Source organism: Theropithecus gelada, chromosome 9 (assembly GCF_003255815.1).
Source record: "Theropithecus gelada isolate Dixy chromosome 9, Tgel_1.0, whole genome shotgun sequence".
In the NCBI taxonomy this organism is placed as follows: Eukaryota; Metazoa; Chordata; class Mammalia; order Primates; family Cercopithecidae; genus Theropithecus; species Theropithecus gelada.
This window is the reverse complement of record NC_037677.1, coordinates 4,976,502-4,994,169: the sequence shown is the minus strand read 5'-3', so window position 1 is coordinate 4,994,169 and position 17,668 is coordinate 4,976,502. Positions and strand designations below refer to the sequence as shown.

The 17,668-nt window shown below is 37.5% G+C and overlaps 1 protein-coding gene and 1 non-coding gene across 5 annotated transcripts; one reads left to right on the top strand and one right to left on the bottom strand.

Moving 5' to 3' along the window:
• Window positions 1-438: 438 nt before the first annotated feature.
• On the bottom strand, window positions 439-15,948 carry LOC112631307 (aldo-keto reductase family 1 member C3 homolog). 4 transcript variants are annotated; one of them, XM_025396236.1, is made up of 9 exons: window positions 15,230-15,948; window positions 13,249-13,416; window positions 11,377-11,493; window positions 10,057-10,134; window positions 9,490-9,612; window positions 6,710-6,819; window positions 6,274-6,439; window positions 2,444-2,526; window positions 439-660 (listed from the first exon to the last, which is right to left on the bottom strand). In XM_025396236.1, the coding sequence occupies exons 1-9, from the start codon at window positions 15,311-15,313 to the stop codon at window positions 618-620; spliced, it is 972 nt and encodes a 323-aa protein (XP_025252021.1). In that variant the 5' UTR covers window positions 15,314-15,948; the 3' UTR covers window positions 439-617. The 4 variants fall into 4 exon arrangements, with proteins under 4 accessions (XP_025252021.1, XP_025252022.1, XP_025252020.1 ...); XM_025396237.1 differs by having other exon boundaries at window positions 439-676; window positions 2,460-2,526; XM_025396235.1 differs by lacking the exon at window positions 15,230-15,948 and having other exon boundaries at window positions 13,249-14,064.
• Window positions 15,949-16,197: 249 nt separating this feature from the next.
• On the top strand, window positions 16,198-16,333 carry LOC112632270. Its single transcript, XR_003121330.1, has one exon. It is a non-coding gene; the product is annotated as a U8 small nucleolar RNA (small nucleolar RNA).
• Window positions 16,334-17,668: the final 1,335 nt, after the last annotated feature.

Below are 17,668 nucleotides of genomic sequence, written 5' to 3'. Positions count from 1 at the left end.
CCCCGTAGCTTCTTTCAATTATTTCTCCTTGGTGGGTGCCCTTCCACCTCCCTGACCACCCCTCTCACAGGGATGCGTCGTTCCCAGGCTCCAGGAGCTCTGATCCTTGTGTTGCTACAGGGAGCCAGTGGATTGCTGGTCGTCCTGTCAATATTGCTCACTTTCCAGAGTTCATGCTGTGTGTGTTCTTCCTAAAAGAGCTAGAGAGGCACTAACTGATCCACACCTGTCACCTGCTCCTTCTCTAGAGGCTGAAAGCTCTACTGCAGTCCCACTACAGTATGTCTATAAATGGTTATATTCCCCCACTCCCACTCCTAACTTAAAGGCAAATCATAGTTTTTGTTCCTACTGAGCCAGAAGAAAACATACCCCCCCACACACACACTTTCTTAACAGAACAGAGTAGGTAAAAAATCTGTGGGAAAAAAAATTCAATTATTTCAACATGATAAAAATTTGTCTTTCTGGCCTGTGGATTTAGTTCTGGTTGACTGAAGTCGCTAAGCAGAATGGATTTAAGTAGAGGCGATGGGTCCAGTCACCAGCATACAGACGTCCTCTGCATCACCATCCACACACACGGCTTCTGTAGACTTCAGGCAAAGCCCTCCATGTTAATATTCATCTGAATATGGATAATTAGGGTGGCTAGCGAGACTGAAAAGAGAATAATGTATAATATGAATGCAATGACTCCATTACTAGGGGAGTAGTAAAGTGATTCTAGGAAGCTGTCATCAGTGTGAATGTTAAGAAGTTTATTTTCTGACCAGTTGTAGAATCTGCCTTTCTTCCCTTTATGAACATGGCTTCATAATATATGTATTTTCAAAATAATAAATTAATCATATTCCCTTCTCTGGAAGTTAACACATAAAACACACAAGGTCAAATATTCAAGCATATTCCTGTACATCTGTCAGCAGAGCAAAGAGATACTCTGATTATACTGTACCTACTACAGCCTACTGTATGCAATATATTTTGTAAGATTCAGAAATGGAAATTGTTGTATATGACATGGGGTCCAATATCCAAGGAGCTACAATGCATTAAAAATTCTTATATAGAAATAACATGAAATATAAAGGAACAGATAAACGCCATCTTATCACATTTTTAATTGATGATAAGAATTACTGATGCTCACTATTCTTCCTTTCTTTTATGTGCTTTCCTTTTTTATTCTTTATTTTCCTCTAAACTAAAAAAAATTAACAATCTATCAATTTTTAGGCACTTATGAAGGGCCACCGTGCTTATGCTTTTTCACACACTATCTCACCCTATCACTTGTTAAAACCTCCACTGCCAGCAGTTACACAACCTCCTGCTGTTTTTTTTTTTTTTTTTTTTTTTGAGATGGAGCCTCACTCTGTCACCCATGCTGGAGTGCAGTGGTGTGATCTCAGCTCACTGCTACATCCTCTGCCTCCTGGGTTCAAGCAATTCTGCTGCCTCAGCCTTCCAAGTAGCTGGGATTACAGGTAAGTGTCACCATGCCTGGATAATTTTTGTATTTTTAGTAGAGACAGGGTTTCACCATGTTGGCCAGGCTGGTCTCAAACTCCTGACCTCAGTCAATCCACCCACCTTGGCCTCCCAAAGTGCTGGGATTACAGGCGTGAGCCACTGCGCCCGGCCATAACTTCTGCTTTTCCCTCATTACATGAATGACCATCTGTGAATCCTAGAACCTTAGACCATGAAGGAGTAGTGAAGATCTTTTATCGGCTACAAATTATATACAACAATGGAGCTTGTGCCTCCACACTCTTTCCTTGATTTTAATTTTTAAAAAATTCTCTGCCTTGAGATGTCCATATTGCAGGAAGTCAAGGACAAGCGCTCCTATTCACTCCCTAAGGAAGCCTTTCTGGAGGCAAAAGCAGAGTTTGGGGCATGAACAAACATGCAAGGAGAAGGAGGAAAAACATTTGAAATAATAAAAGATGCTGAATTGACAGGATCTAGCAAGCAATTCCATATGAAGGAGGTGGGAATTGGCACCTGGACCACAAAGCTGATGGAAATGGTTTTGGTTTGATAAGGAGCTGAGCAGGTTTGGGAGAATGTGATATGAGCACAGATTTGGAAACATCTCATGAGGTGACATGGGCAGTATCCACAGCATGTCCAGAGGTAGAAACACCAGGCCTGCACGGAAGGTGCAGATTTCGCAATGACGTGGGCTGCTCTGAAAAGTGCCATGGAATCAGGAGAGCAGAGGCACAGGTTGACCCATGCTGATCCCTGTCCACTCAACCTGCCAGAGAACAGAGCTCTGGAGTGAATCCCGCAGGAGAGTTCCAGAAAGCTCCTGTCTCATCTCTGACTCACATTGGCCTCTGTCCCTCTAGTATGGAGGTCACTCTCAACACCCATCCTACGTTTCTTCTCCAAAAATAAATTAGGTCACTCATTTACAAAGGAAACTTACCTATCACTGTTAAAATATCGGAGATTTCTGTTTAGGCCATCTATGGCTTTCATATCCTCCGAAGTCAACTGGAATTCAAAAACCTATCACAGAAATAAAAAAATTTTATTATTTTTAGATTGCATAATTGCCAATTGTGAACCCATGAGTATATTAGAAAGTAGGGTGCAGAGACAATACTTAAAATATTGGTAAGTTTTAAACAGTTATAGAAGTCATCTCTAAACACTCAAGTGGTCAATGAATATCACATGAAAAATAAGCAGAAATTCATACCTAGATATTATATACTGAAACTGCACAAAACTGCAGACAAAGAGGAAATCTCAACAGAAAATGGAGAAGAAACAGAGCTGACATTGTGCACACATGATAGGGTCATATACTTAGAAGACCCATAAGAATCTAGAGGCAAATTTTTTTTTTTTTTTTTTTTTGAGACGGAGTCTCGCTCTGTCGCCCGGGCTGGAGTGCAGTGGCCGGATCTCAGCTCGCTGCAAGCTCCGCCTCCCGGGTTCCCGCCATTCTCCTGCCTCAGCCTCCCGAGTAGCTGGGACTACAGGCGCCGCCACCTCGCCCGGCTAATTTTTTTTTATTTTTTAGTAGAGACGGGGTTTCACCGTGTTAGCCAGGATGGTCTCGATCTCCTGACCTCGTGATCCACCCGTCTCGGCCTCCCAAAGTGCTGGGATTACAGGCTTGAGCCACCGCGCCCGGCCGAGGCAAATTTTTAAATAACGTAAGATTACATAGTAAGTTCAATAGATATTGTTGAATTTCTGTATCTCTTTAATAAACAGGTATAATGCAAACATTTGTTTTCAACATAATTCAAGACAGGAATTGTCTAAATACTAACAATTTCACATTTAAAGGAAACAGATACAGGCTTGAAGTGTATCTCTCTAAATTTGAGAGACTTTAAATATCAAGAAGATGTCACTAATTGCTAACACATTGAACTGAATAAATCTGTAAATTGAATAAATCACTCTGTAATAGTGATAGAATGAGAGAGAGAATAAAAACATTAACAAGTTAACAATGAGTCTAGGTAAAAGGTGTTCACTACATTTTTCTTTTAACATTTCTATACATTAGAAAATCCACAAAAAAGGAAAACGCTATCAAGAGATTCTAATAATTTTCAGTATTCTATGGATAAATGTTTGAAAATATATACATATGGTTTAATGGAGAATGTTACAAAATTAATGAAATATATATTAAAAGGCCATTTAAATAGTTGGAAATTCATCATGGGTTGAAAGTCTCAATATTGTGCTGCACCCATCAACTCGTCAGCACCCATCAACTCATCATTTACATCAGGTATAACTCCCAATGCAATCCCTCCCCCTCCCCCCTCCCCCCTCACAGCAACATGGCACAAGTATACATATGTAACAAACCTGCACGTTATGCACATGTACCCTAGAACTTAAAGTATAATAATAAAAATAAATAAATAAATAAATAAATAAATTAAAAAAAAAAAAGAAAGTCTCAATATTGTCATAAAGTCAGTTCTTTTCACATTGAGCTGCAGTTTCATTACAATATCAACCAAAGAATAAAGTATGTACTCTTTCATGGATGCTGATGTTTCAAAATTTCATAAAACAGAATAGTCAAGAATAATCAAAATATTATCAAATAAAATAAAGAGTTAGAATAAAAATTTTACCATTCTGGTAGCAAGACCTTTCATTATTTAGACAGTACAGAAAAGTAAGTCAATTGAAGACAAAAGAGAGGCAGGATATTATTCGTGAATGTTTCATTTATGGTAGAGGTAAAAAATCAAGATATGTGAGCAAATGTTAATGCTTTTCAATAATTGTTGGTGGGACCCTTTGATATCAATTTAGAAATTCCATGTGCATATTTGGATTTTTATTTTACATTGAAAAAGAAATTCATTTGAATTTACAACTAATTTATAAGTAAAGAGAATTACCAATTTTGCAAGATAACATATTAAAAGATTGTCACGTTCCCAATATAAGAAAAGACATGCCACTCATCAACCACAGGAAAGAGGCATGAATAATTTAATTATAGGAAAAGTAACAACATTTGATCATGAAAACATAACTTCAGAGAAAATCACAACACAGATACAATTTGGGAGATGGTACTTCAATAATACATCTAAATCTCTAAAGGAGTAATACCTGGAATATATATATGTATATATAATATGTGTAATCTATCATATACATCTTATCAAACTATAATATATGTATCATTCCATCATATAGATTAACCTATCACATATATAGTAATCCATCATATATTAATCAGTCATATATATGAGATAGATTAATAAGAAATACTCCCTCCAGTCACATGTCCCTGTATCCACTTGCTTGGTTATATGAATTTCTAGCGCCTTCCAATAAGTGGTAGTGTCTATTTACCCATCCCTTGAGTCTGGCCTGTCCTGTAACTTGCATTAGTGGGTAAGATTTGCCAGAAGCAATGGTGTGGCAACCCTGAGCCTAGACATGAAAAGGCTTTTGCATGTGTCCACTCGCTGCCTTGGGATCATGCCATGTGGTGAGGTGAAGTCTGGACTGGATGGCTGGAGGTTGAACTATATGGAGGAGAAAATGGCACCCAGACAAATGTCCCATTGACATCTTGAAGCAGAGCTATCTCCTTGTCCTGCAAACACGTGAGAGAGAGCCCAGCCAAGAACAGAACTTGACTAAGTTCAGGCTGAGGCCATGCTAATTTTCTAACTAGAGAATCCTGAGCAAATAAGTGGTTTTCATCTTAAACTCCTATGTTGAGGGTGATTTGTTTAACAACTCTATTTAATAGTATAATTATGGTCTCCTAGAATTAAAAATAAGACAAACAACTAATAGTCAAAGACTTAAACAGGCAGTACACAAACAGAAAACTTCAAGTGATGAAATATGTGACATTTTAACTGAGTGTACGAAGAAATGGAAATAAAAATTCCACAATGATTGGTAGACTAAAGAACACCTAATGCAACTCCTCGTTTCAGAACACGAAGAGGAGGCCAGGAGAGGTGGCTCACGCCTGTAATACCACTTTGGGAGGCCAGGGCAGGTGGGTCGCCTGAGGTCAGGAGTTTGGAACCAGCCTGGCCAACATGGCGAAACACCCTCTCTACTAAAGTTACAAAAATTAGCCAGGCGTGGTGGTAGGCGCCTGTAATCCCAGCTACTCCGGAGGCTGAGGCAGGAGAATCATCCTGCCTGGGAGACAGAGTAAGACTCTGTCTCAAGAAAACCCCCAAACCCCCATCCTGGCCAACACAGTGAAACCCCATATCTACTAAAAAAAAAAAAAAAAAAACCCAAAAAATTAGCCGGGCGTGGTGGCGGCGCCTGTAGTCTCAGCTACTCAGGAGGCTGAGGCAGGAGAACGGCGTGAACCCGGGAGGCGGAGCTTGCAGTGAGCCGAGATCGCGCCACTGCACTCCAGGCTGGGCGACAGAGCGAGACTCCGTCTCAAAAAAGAAAAACAAACAACAACAAAAAACACCAAAACCAAACAAAAAACACAACATGAAAAAATGATGTTCCTGGTGCAGGGATGCAGAGTAGATTGTCAACTTACTGCTGAAATTTAAAACTCTCCATTTTTTTTTTGGTCCCATCCTAATTCTCCCTACCTGTGCTGCATCTCCCGTGGTAGAGTAGAAGAAACCCTTATGATGCACGCAAAGCGTTCATGTAGGAAATACAGGGAAATGGAGCTGGCCCAAGGGTGTCCTCAGAGCCTTATAAGAAGCACACGTGTGAAGCACACTGTGCAGCAGCCCTGAGGCCCACAGCCCAGCTCCTCACCTGCACGTTCTCTCTGATCCGTTGCTCATTGTAGCTCTTGGCCAGGACCACAACCCCACGCTGCAGCTGGTAGCGCAGGGCAATCAGGGCTGGGGTTCGCTTGTGCTTTTTTGCCAAGGCACAAAGGACTGGGTCCTCCAAGAGAACCGGGGAGTTCTGGTCCACCCTGGAAGGAAAGGCGGAAATGCTGAAGCCCTGAGGCTGGGGATAGAGTTTGTTAAGCGGTTCCCTAAACAGACTAAGTTGTCCACTCTGCACCAGAGCTGCTCAAGCGAGGCCCCCAAGCACCACCATTAGCATCATCTGAGATCTCATCAGAAATGCAGTTCTCTCCTCTCTCCGAGCCACTTGAGACTACAGGAAACGGAGAATGCTCTGACTAAAACATTTTCTGCAAAATGGAGGTTTATGTAAAGGTCCCATTGTGTTTTATTACCATCGTTTGTCTCGCTGAGATCCCAGAGCACTATAGGCAACCAGAACAATATCTTTTGACTTGCAGAAATCTAGCAATTTACTCTGGTTGAAATACGGATGACATTCTACCTGCAGTTGACCAAAAGAGAGAAGCATCAATTTATATGAAATAATTGTGTTAATATAAAAAAGGTGAAAGTGAAGAAGCTGAATAATAATCAGTATAGTATTATATCTGAGCTAAGGATATTATTGTCAAGTAATAATCTTTTTCATAGAAATATATTTTATAACTATATCTCCTAAAAGTATAAATAGAAATGCCATTTCTGAACAGAAGCTCATCTATGAATCGGATCCTGACTTTCAAAGACCTTTGATAACTAGAAGGAGATGTAACAAATTCCATATCTGGGATACAGTAAGATTCTTAGAGCCTTTGGCATCAGATTGTGCCAGAAAGCAAGAATTTGGTCAAGGACTCATGGGGGCAAGTCTGAAAGACAAAAGCACTACTTTCAAAGAAATGTCACTGGTGACGTTTGGATAGATTTCAGCATCAAGAAAAAAATTTACCCATTGGGTAAGAATAAGCACTAACAAAAATTAATAAAATTAATTAAAAGTCTTAAGGAAAAATGTCCAAGTCCATAGTAATGAGGGAAATAATGAGAGAGCAAGAAAGAACAAAATAATCTGCCTCTACCATTGGTGGTTATTACAGTAATTTCTTTATCAGGAAATTGATATTTAGAGGAAAGTATTAAACTTTTACTTTGTCTTTGAGGAATATTTGTTCTTCATTTTGATTTGGTGAAAGATTTTTTTTCATAGTAAAATGTCACATTAGAATAGTTAAATAAGTTTTTAAAATTGAAAATGATTATCTAAAAACTCCAAAAAATAATACAATAATAACCATAAAATACAAAAATATTAGTGATATATATACAATCATATGTGAAGATTTGTCAGGAAATATGACTTCTTCTGTTGAGAATTATCACCCAGTGGATTATTAGTAATTGCTGAATGGAAAACATATGATTATAAAGAACAGATCATCTCATAACTCATTTCCATCCTGTTTTAAAAGGGAGTGCCATAAAAGACATTTCCATTAAACAATGGGAATTCAAACATAGACTGGATGTTAAACGACATGAGGGCATTGTAGTTAGTTTTCTTAGATACAATAATTATACTGTAACTGGAAGAATATCTTCAGTTCTGTGACATAATATTTAGACCTGTAGAGGTGAATTGTCATCTTTCCAATTTATTTTGAAGAGGTTTTGAAAATATTATATGTATTTATGCAGATATACCCACATAAATATTTGCCACAACTATTTGACAATGTGGCAAAGTGTTAACAATTTTGAATATAAATGAGAATGTTGAATCATGTATTATTTTTATCAAATTTTCTGAAAGTTTGAAAATTGTCATAATAAAAAATTGAAGGACTAATATTAAAACCACATTAATTTTCTTAATGTTTCTATTTTAATATGATGGAACTGTATCATTATGCCACATTCACAAATTTTATATACTTCATATTTCAATTATAGATCTTTACTCATTGGCTCTAGGTTGTATAAAAGTAAGAATACAAAAGTGTAAATTAGTAAAAAGGTAGAGTGACTTTACTTTTGAATTTTTTGGTGACATTTGGGGGAAGTCAATTTGATCAAGGAGCCCTGGAATCAACAATAACTCAGGGGGAAAAAAGGACTTATTCCTAAGCTATGAAAAAACCATGCATAGGATAGATGTGTTTAAACAATTGATTGGATGACAGACCCCAAAGAGAAGTAGCAGACTAAGATACAGGCAATGATAGGTCAGGTCTATGTTCTGCTAAAGTTCCTCAGTGTTGATTTCATTCACTGTGAACAGTTATCTCCATAAACAGGTAATTTTTCTTTCTTTCTTTCTTTCTTTTTTTTTTTTTGATGGCGTTTCACTCTTGTTGCCCAGGCTGGAGTGCAATAGCATGACCACGGCTCACCACAATCTCTGCCTCCTGGCTTCAAGCGATTCTCCTGCCTCAGCCTCCCAAGTAGCTGGGATTACAGGTGTGTGCCACCACATCCAGCTAATTTTTTGTATTTTTAGTAGAGAAGGGATTTCTCCATGCTGGTCAGGCAGGTCTTGAACTCCCAATCTCAGCTGATTCGCTTGCCTTGGCCTCCCAAAGTGCTGGGATTACAGGTGTGAGCCACCGCGCCCAGCCTAATTTTCCGTTTTCTGACATGGATGACCTTCATTGTCTGCAACTAATTTTTAGTATATCTATGCCCCTGGTCAAGAATTCTTGAAATATCAAGAGGAGGCATTCAGGCATCCAAATTCCATGTAAACCCCTTGTACCTCTCTTCTCTTATTCTAACTCTCTGTTTATGTGCAGCTCATTTCATCTTTTCATAGCTTCCTATCTATACACCATTCCCTCCAAATCATCTTCACCCATGAACTCTCCAGTCATCTTTCATAGCTTAGAGGTAAGTCCACCTTTCCTTGAGTTCTAATTGATGATTCCAGGCCTCCTTGATCAAATGGACCTCCCCTAAATATTACATACCATTAGACATTAAACTCATTCCAATTTTTCCCTAATACTTTTCCAAGCAGGGTACAAATAAGAAATCTTCACACTTTTCTTGACAGAAGCTTTGCTCTCTAGAATCTTCTGCTTCACAAAGATAAGTGGGACAAAAAAACAGATATTTGGCAATAGGACAGGAAGAGGGGCATGAAGAACCGAAAGGAGAGGAGGCCAAGGGAGCTCACCTGGTTGCAGACGGGCTTGTACTTGAGTCCCGGCTTGTTGAGGATCATCTCCAGTTGCCTGCGGTTGAAGTTTGACACCCCGATGGACTTGGCCAAACCTGCATCCTTACACTTCTCCATGGCCTGGGGAGAAAGGGGTTGTGAGGAATTATTTGTGCAGTTGGCTTATCACGATAAATGCAAGACAGAAGTGTGAGAACAACAACTTTCAAAATATGACAATGAAAATAGCTAGCAGTGATTGTCAAGAAGAGAAAAATTCAAATAGCAAATAGAGGAAGAAGATAGTGGCAGCAAGAGTAAGAATTTCTATCTCTTCCTTAGGAAATTGGATAGATTAATGCACAGGCAAGCAAAGAGATTCCTGTTCTCCTTTCCCCTAAGTCTTGTGCCCCACTCTCTAAACATTCCTCTCATGTGTTTTTCCCTTCATCTCACCAAAACTACTCGTGTAGTTTCTGAATTTCTAGATCTAATGGTGCATATTCCATTCTCTCCTATTGAATCTGGGAAACAGACTTTCTCTTTTTGTCTTCCTTCTCTGTGTCCTCTCCGCGAAGCACTCACCTCCCAAGTGGTACAGAGATCCACTATGTCAAATATTAGTTTTCCATTTTCATCTGTTGGTGAAAGTTCCTCACCTGGCTGAAATAGAAGCAGTCATTTTAATGATGTCACAGATTAATTTCCCCACCCATAGCTGTGATCCCAGGTACCTTTAAGGACACTTGTCCTCCATGAGACAGGTGGTACAATGCTCCAGAAAGTGATGTGTGTTATGTGTTTTACATATGAAGGTGTAAGGAATGTATTCAGGAGACAAGCTTCCTCTAATCTCTTACAAATGTTATATGTATGGAAAAGGACCATTTTCTAGGTCTTAATCGAGTTTCATAGTTGATTTATGTCACTTTATTCTGCCCTTATAATTTCCTCTGTTGAAGTACCTCTCTTTGATTTGGAAATACCTTGATATCCTAAAATAGTGGATAGTACTCTTGTACCTGGTGGGATTATCAGACCAACTGAAGATTTGATAGTGTATGGGCATGACTGTGAATCACACACGGTCAGCAGAAGTTGGGAGACCCAGAGGAGCTCTCTTAGGGTGATGACCATGAGCCTTGAACCGCTCCAAAGCCATAATTGCCACCAATGAAAAAGTTTGGGTCAACTATAATAAAAGTGTTGGAGTTTAGAGATAAGAATAGACAAATGATACATTTTTGTAGACTATCATATCCTTAAATGTAGCCATGTCTTTGACTTCCCATAACTCAGTAAACTCTTTTGCATTAACTAGCCTGAGTAGTTTCCTGTAACTTTAAATCAAAAGTTATACACTACACAGTAATTCATGGCTAAATACAGCTTCAAACTCTATTGTGAAAGAAGAGGCGGCAGAATAATAAAGCTTTGCAAGTCCACATTAAGGGTTTCTAATTTAAGAACCATGTATAGTGGCTTCTGCCAAATCTGCTTCAGCTTGAAATGGGGAGAGATGGTAGAAACTCATTGTGTACCACATGTGCAGCAGTTTTGTTGGGCATCACAACACATGAAACTCTGTGTCTGTGAACATCCCAAGAGATGGACTCAAAAGCCGTAACTAAGACAGTGCCTTGAAAAAGACTATTGTAATTTCCTCAAGTTTTCAAAGAAGAGGCTTTGAGGTTGCTGTTCTCTCTTCTCTTGTAGGTGTGCATTAGAGAAGTAGGATTCAAAATTTACTCAAAAGAAAGGAAATTAGGTGTTATACTTACGGTTCTTCTTCCATGTAATAATCCCTACATCCTCCTAAGAAAAAGCTCTGTTCAATTGCCCATATAAACAATGTTTATAATGACAGCAGAAGTGCAATTTTATGCTCATACTCAAACTGTATACCTTTAGAGACACTGGAGAATGAATGAGATAGAGGTCAACATAGTCCAATTGAGCTTTTTTCAGCGAGTTTTCCAAGGCTGGTCGGACTAACTCTGGTCGATGAAAAGTGGACCAAAGCTGCAGAGGTTAAAGAATGGAGGTGATTTTGAATGAATATTGAACAAATCTTATTAGTTTCTGCCATCTAATATTTAGACATTTTCCTACTGCTCCAAAATTTATGATCACTGGCAAACATATTCTCTTCCTTCTCATGATTCCTTTGGCTCTGACCTATCCTTATGAACTTTATTATACGCTGGATGTATAGTTTGTACATCTACTGAATAATAGGAGTAAATTCTTAAAATGTAAAAGTTAGTATCAAGTAACAACCATGCTGTTACCTGAATTATCTTCGGTAGAGTTTACAACTCATTTTAACAGTCTAATTCTTCTATCTATTCAACCCAATGCATGAACAGACATTTCTCAATGCAATGAACAGACATTTCTCAAAAGAAGACATTCATACAGCCAACAGACACATGAAAAAATGCTCATCATCACTGGCCATCAGAGAAATGCAAATCAAAACCACAATGAGATACCATCTCACACCAGTTAGAATGGCGATCATTAAAAAGTCAGGAAACAACAGGTGCTGGAGAGGATGTGGAGAAATAGGAACACTTTTACACTGTTGGTGGGATTGTAAACTAGTTCAACCATTATGGAAAACAGTATGGCGATTCCTCAAGGATCTAGAACTAGATGTACCATATGACCCAGCCATCCCATTACTGGGGATATACCCAAAGGATTATAAATTATGCTGCTATAAAGACACATGCACACGTATGTTTATTGCAGCACTATTCACAATAGCAAAGACTTGGAATCAACCCAAATGTCCATCAGTGACAGATTGGATTAAGAAAATGTGGCACATATACACCATGGAATACTATGCAGCCATAAAAAAGGATGAGTTTGCGTCCTTTGTAGGGACATGGATGCAGCTGGAAACCATCATTCTTAGCAAACTATCACAAGAACAGAAAACCAAACACCGCATGTTCTCACTCATAGGTGGGAACTGAACAATGAGATCACTTGGACTCAGGAAGGGGAACATCACACACTGGGGCCTATCATGGGGAGGGGGGAGGGGAGAGGGATTGCATTGGGAGTTATACCTGATGTAAATGACGAGTTGATGGGTGCAGCAGACCAACATGGCACAAGTATACATATGTAACAAACCTGCACGTTATGCACATGTACCCTACAACTTAAAGTATAATAATAATAAATAAATTAAAAAAAAAAAAAAAAGAAAAAAAAAAACAAAAAAACCACCAAAAAAAAAAAAAAAAAAAAAGAATAGCTATTTATGTTGCTTAGAAACTAAAGCAACCTAAAAGGGGGGTAAAACAAGTTTCGAACATGTTCACTATGCTGGACACAATTTAGGACATTTTAAGAATCTATTATTTAATACTCCCACAGCATTCGTATATTGCTTTCTATCTCACTGATAAAGATAGCAGTTGAGAGAATAATAAGAAATCTTAGAAAATTACCCAGGGGATAAGAAAAACCATAGCATGATTATTCTCTGTGATTCTATACTGCATGTCAAATCACACTGATGGCAGCTGGAGCTCAAAAAAGTAAAGGGACTTTCAGGTCATAAATTGGAATGCAGTCAAAATGAAAAGTGATCATCATTTCCTGAGTTTGATTTCAGTTTTAATATGGGAATGTGTGTGAATACATTTGAACCCAGAAGCAAAATTCACCCACAACTACTGATCCAGTCATAGAATTATCATCTTCACACAATCACATTAAATACATGTGCACACAAGCTCATCATAGGCACAGTACCTTTGAAGTGTAGAATATGTCTTCTCTCTTCACAGTACCATCTGCAATCTTGCTTCGGATGGCCAGTCCAACCTGCTCCTCATTATTGTACAAATGAGCAGAATCTATATGGCGGAACCCAGCTTCTATTGCTAATTTTGTGACCTCCAAAGCTTTACTTCTGGGAACCTGGAGAAGCAACCAAAGGTAGTATCTGGTGATCAGTGTGGCTGAGAGGTAGTTCAGGCACAAGCATTGACTTTTACAAGAATCAGCTTTTCCTCCTGTCTGTATGTTGGGTGAAAATCCCATCTCAGTTTGCCTGGGTCTTTCCTGGTTAGTAATAAAGGTTGAGCATCCCAGAAACACCTTCAGTCCCAGGAAATCTCTGGTTGATCACTATTATGGAGGTACCAAACAACATCCTCAGATTCAGTGATTTGTTGGAAAAGTTAATAGTACTCAAATAGTCCTAATTATTTTTTAATATAGTGATATTATACATGGTAAAAATCACACAGAGTATGGAAGGGAAATAGTTCAAGCTCATATGAGTTCTCTCCCAGTGATATTACACAGAACGTTCACTCAGACTTCCTCCAACATCATATTTGGGAAATGCTGTCTACAAGAGATGTTATTTAGTGTCTCAGTTCTTGAGATTTTGACTGGATGCTAGTTACACCGACCCGACTAGGGTTCACATGGGAAATAATGCATCTGTGAATAGTAGTCTATTATGTTAAATCTTTTCTGCACAGCCATTCTGGCTACACAACAGAACTGAACACTAGGAGTAAAGACGTATACTCTGAGGATATCGGTTTATACATTAAAAATTCACCGAAATCTGTAAGAATTTAGTAAGGTACCTTTCTGCCATAAAAAAACAAGGCTATTTCTTTCAGGAAAGATAGAATTCCAGTGAAATTTAAAATTACTGACTTATTGACCAAATTTGGATAAAGATTTGAAGGGTATTTTTTAATGACAAAAATATAAACTGTTTTCCATTTTTTCATGTATTTAAGAAGCTTTCTTTTTCCGTTGAAATTACAAGGAACTAGATACTAACTCAAAGGTTTACCAAGGCTGCCGCTTCAGTGGTGTCCTTATTTTCACTTCCAGACCATGCCAATTTATATTAAAAATTAAACCATTTTTGTCAATGGTCTAGAAAATGTATCCTTGTAGATCATCACAACTTATCGATAAAGTGAGACTCAAATTTCGATAATTAGTCCCTATTCACACACTTGGTAGCCTGAGGACAGTCTTGGGAAACAAGTTTTCTTCCAGTAGTTCTATCTCGAAAATTAGGTATCCATTTTGTTCATTTTTGTGTCATAAGACCGCTCCTATCACTTTGATACAAATATGATGCATACAAAAAAGGACTAAGAATTTAGACTTTCCTTTGTTAGGTTCTAAATTTTACTTAAAATGAGGTTGTATTTTTTCTTTCAGGAAGTTTTTTTTTTTTAAGTGAAAGCAGTACAGTGGAAACTCTAGTCCAGGTCCAGTAATACTGGGTGGTGCTCACTAATGCCCATCGGAATAATGATACTCTGCCAACAGTTTTGTAAACACTATATCCAGTAATTTTTACTATAAATATTTCTCTGGATCGTATGTTCTTGGAAGAAGGAAAGAGTTCTTCAGTTATAAAAACAGAGAAATCACTCCTATTGCAATTAATTTCCACCAGAGGGAGCTGACGGACACTGTTCTTCGATGCTGAGTTTGACATATTCTGCCAAGCTGGGAAGTAGACACGAACAGAAGAAACAGTGCACAAACTAAAAATAAGCAGTACGTGACCATAGGAACGGACCTCAGTGCTGAACAAGGACTGACTACTTGTTTTCTTCTAGCCTAGGAAACCTAGACCTGTGAGTTATTCAAAGTAAGGCAGGAACACGAACCTTACAACCCAAGATGGGTTTCATGTCTACTAGGTTTATTCTTTTGAAATCTCAAAACTAAAATAAATTATTCTTACCTCTGGAGGTGCATAGGTGCCAAATCCCAATACAGGCATGAAGTGGCCATCATTTAGCTTCACACGCTGGTGTTTGGAATCCATTTCCTGTCACTTGTTTGACTAGCAAATGTTTGCTGCTGCTTCCCCTCAGAGATTACAAAAGCAATGGGCAGGAAATGCCCCCCTGCAAACAGACTAATGGTTAACCAATGACATGTAGGAGGAGGTACTTAGGCAGTCTTACATGGTCTGTGGAGAAAATATCATCCAGTTCACTTGTTTCTGATCAAAGATAATTCCTAAGTAAATTATTGTAATATATGGTTATAAACATTAATTTTTATCTGAAGTATTTTCTATTTGAAATCTCTATATTACTTAAATTATTAAAAAATATTTATAGAACAAATAGCAAACATGTGTTAGACTATAAACACATAGTTTATAGTCTTTTTTGTTTATGCCATGATAATGCCCCTTCTTTTTATTGCATCATTTGAAATAATTAACCATCTTACATCTTTCTCTCACATACACATAATTTAAAGGCATGACTAATGAAAATTTTAAAAATTGTTGGCCCTCAATAAAAACTTAAAGTTAAAACTGTAAAAATATTTCCCTTTTTACATTTTCAATCAGAAAATTTATTTTGATTTTTCTTTCTTTGCATTGTAAGAGAAAGATTCATTTCTGATAAAGGTGCAGTCCTGATAAAGCTGTAATCCTGATGAGGGTGCAAATAAAAAAGAAATTCTATGCAGTTTTTCTTGGAGTGTTAATTATTAACAGTTTTTGGAGTTTGGACATCATTTAATATATGCAAGCAGTGCCTTAATAGTATTTGTTCTTCAACCAGGTTTATTAGAGACTATCATGAAGTAACTAGCCAAAAAACTGATAACTATTTTATATAATTTTCCATCTTGTTAAACATTATTTGTAAAGAAAAACTGGAAATTAATTATATATAAATGCATGAATAATTTTCATATGGGATAGTTTTCACTTGTTCCTTCCTTTGGAGGGCAGATTAGAACACGACGAATGTAGTTTGCACAATACATTATCAACATCTTGGAGCTGTCAGAACTTTCAATGCCCTGATTGCTTCTATTTACTTTTCCTCAAACAATAACCAAAAAGTAAGTTGAGAAATAGGTAAATTATTATACATTGATACAATATAATATAAAATCATTGAAAGTTTTTCAGCAACATGGTGGATCAAAAGGCATGTCTCATGGACGCATCAAGAAGTAATCTGAAATTGACTAAAATAAACTTATTTATTTATGGGGGGGCTGAGTAGAAATGTAGTTTGATGCCAAGGGCAAGAGATTAGGTGAAGAGACGTGGAATAGTCCATCTAACCCATTGAGGGGAAGCTGGGGTGTGAATTTTTGAAACAGTAGGCTATTCAAAAGCCAGTAGGTATTTGGGGAACTAATAAAGGCCACACACAGTCCAGGCAGATACATGTTCAGAAAAGAGCAGACAAGGCCTTAGGGTTTTATGTTGAGCTTATGCTAAGACTAAGAACATACCAAGCATATTAGTTGATAATCATCATGACACAGAACAAATCTATATAGAGTGGGAAAAATGTCTATTTTTTGAAATGCTCAATTAAATAAAATAACAAGGTATACAAAGAAGCTGGAAAACACAATACATTATAAGAAAGAAAACGAATTGACAGAAATTATTCTTGAAGAGCCCTGAAATTAGTAGAGAAAGGTTTTTAAACAGCTGTCTTAAATAGGGATAAAATTTCCAATTAAAATATGGAAATAGAACTATAGGAAATTGGGAAAAGCATATATGGAAAAATGAGTATCTCAACAATGATGTAGAAATTATAAAAAATAAACCAAACAAATTTTGGAGCTGAACAATATAACTGAATTGAAAAACTCACTAGAGGATTTCAACAGCAATTTGAGCAGAATGAAGATATAATCTACATGTTTAGGGATAAGATATTTTACATCCTTGAGTGTAAGGCAAAAAAAAAAATGAATAAAGAGATGTGAACAGACCCTAAAGGGCTTGTAGAACACCATTAAGCCAAGTAGTATACACAGCATTGGATTCTGAGAAGGAGAAGCATGAGCCTATGGGGGTGGAGAGATTATGTGGTGAAAACAATCATCAAAAAGTTCTCAAATTGGCAGCAGACATGAATTTAAATATGTGAACAACTTAAAGAATTGGAGTTCAGATAGAGACGTAGGCCCACATCCATTAAAATCAAACTCTAAAAGCTAACAGCAAATAGACTATCTTAAAAGCAGCAGGAGAAACAAAACTCTGTATTATGTACAGAACAATAAATTCTGTTCAAGATGATCAACGGATTTTTTTATTAGACAATTGAAGAACATAATAGGTAATACATTTAATGTGGTAAAAATAAAACTGCCAACCAAGAGATCTATATTTGGCAAAATTTTT

What these genes read in the sequence shown, in the direction of transcription:
- LOC112631307 (XM_025396235.1), bottom strand. Translation starts at nt 13,539, where the DNA reads ATGGGATTTTCACCCAACATACAGACAGGAGGAAAAGCTGATTCTTGT. An exon ending in ATTCTCCAGTGTCTCTAAAG is followed by an intron (nt 10,135 to 11,376) that starts GTATACAGTTTG and finishes CTTCTATTTCAG; the next exon opens with CCAGGTGAGGAACTTTCACC. An exon ending in TCTCAGCGAGACAAACGATG is followed by an intron (nt 6,440 to 6,709) that starts GTAATAAAACAC and finishes CTTTCCTTCCAG; the next exon opens with GGTGGACCAGAACTCCCCGG.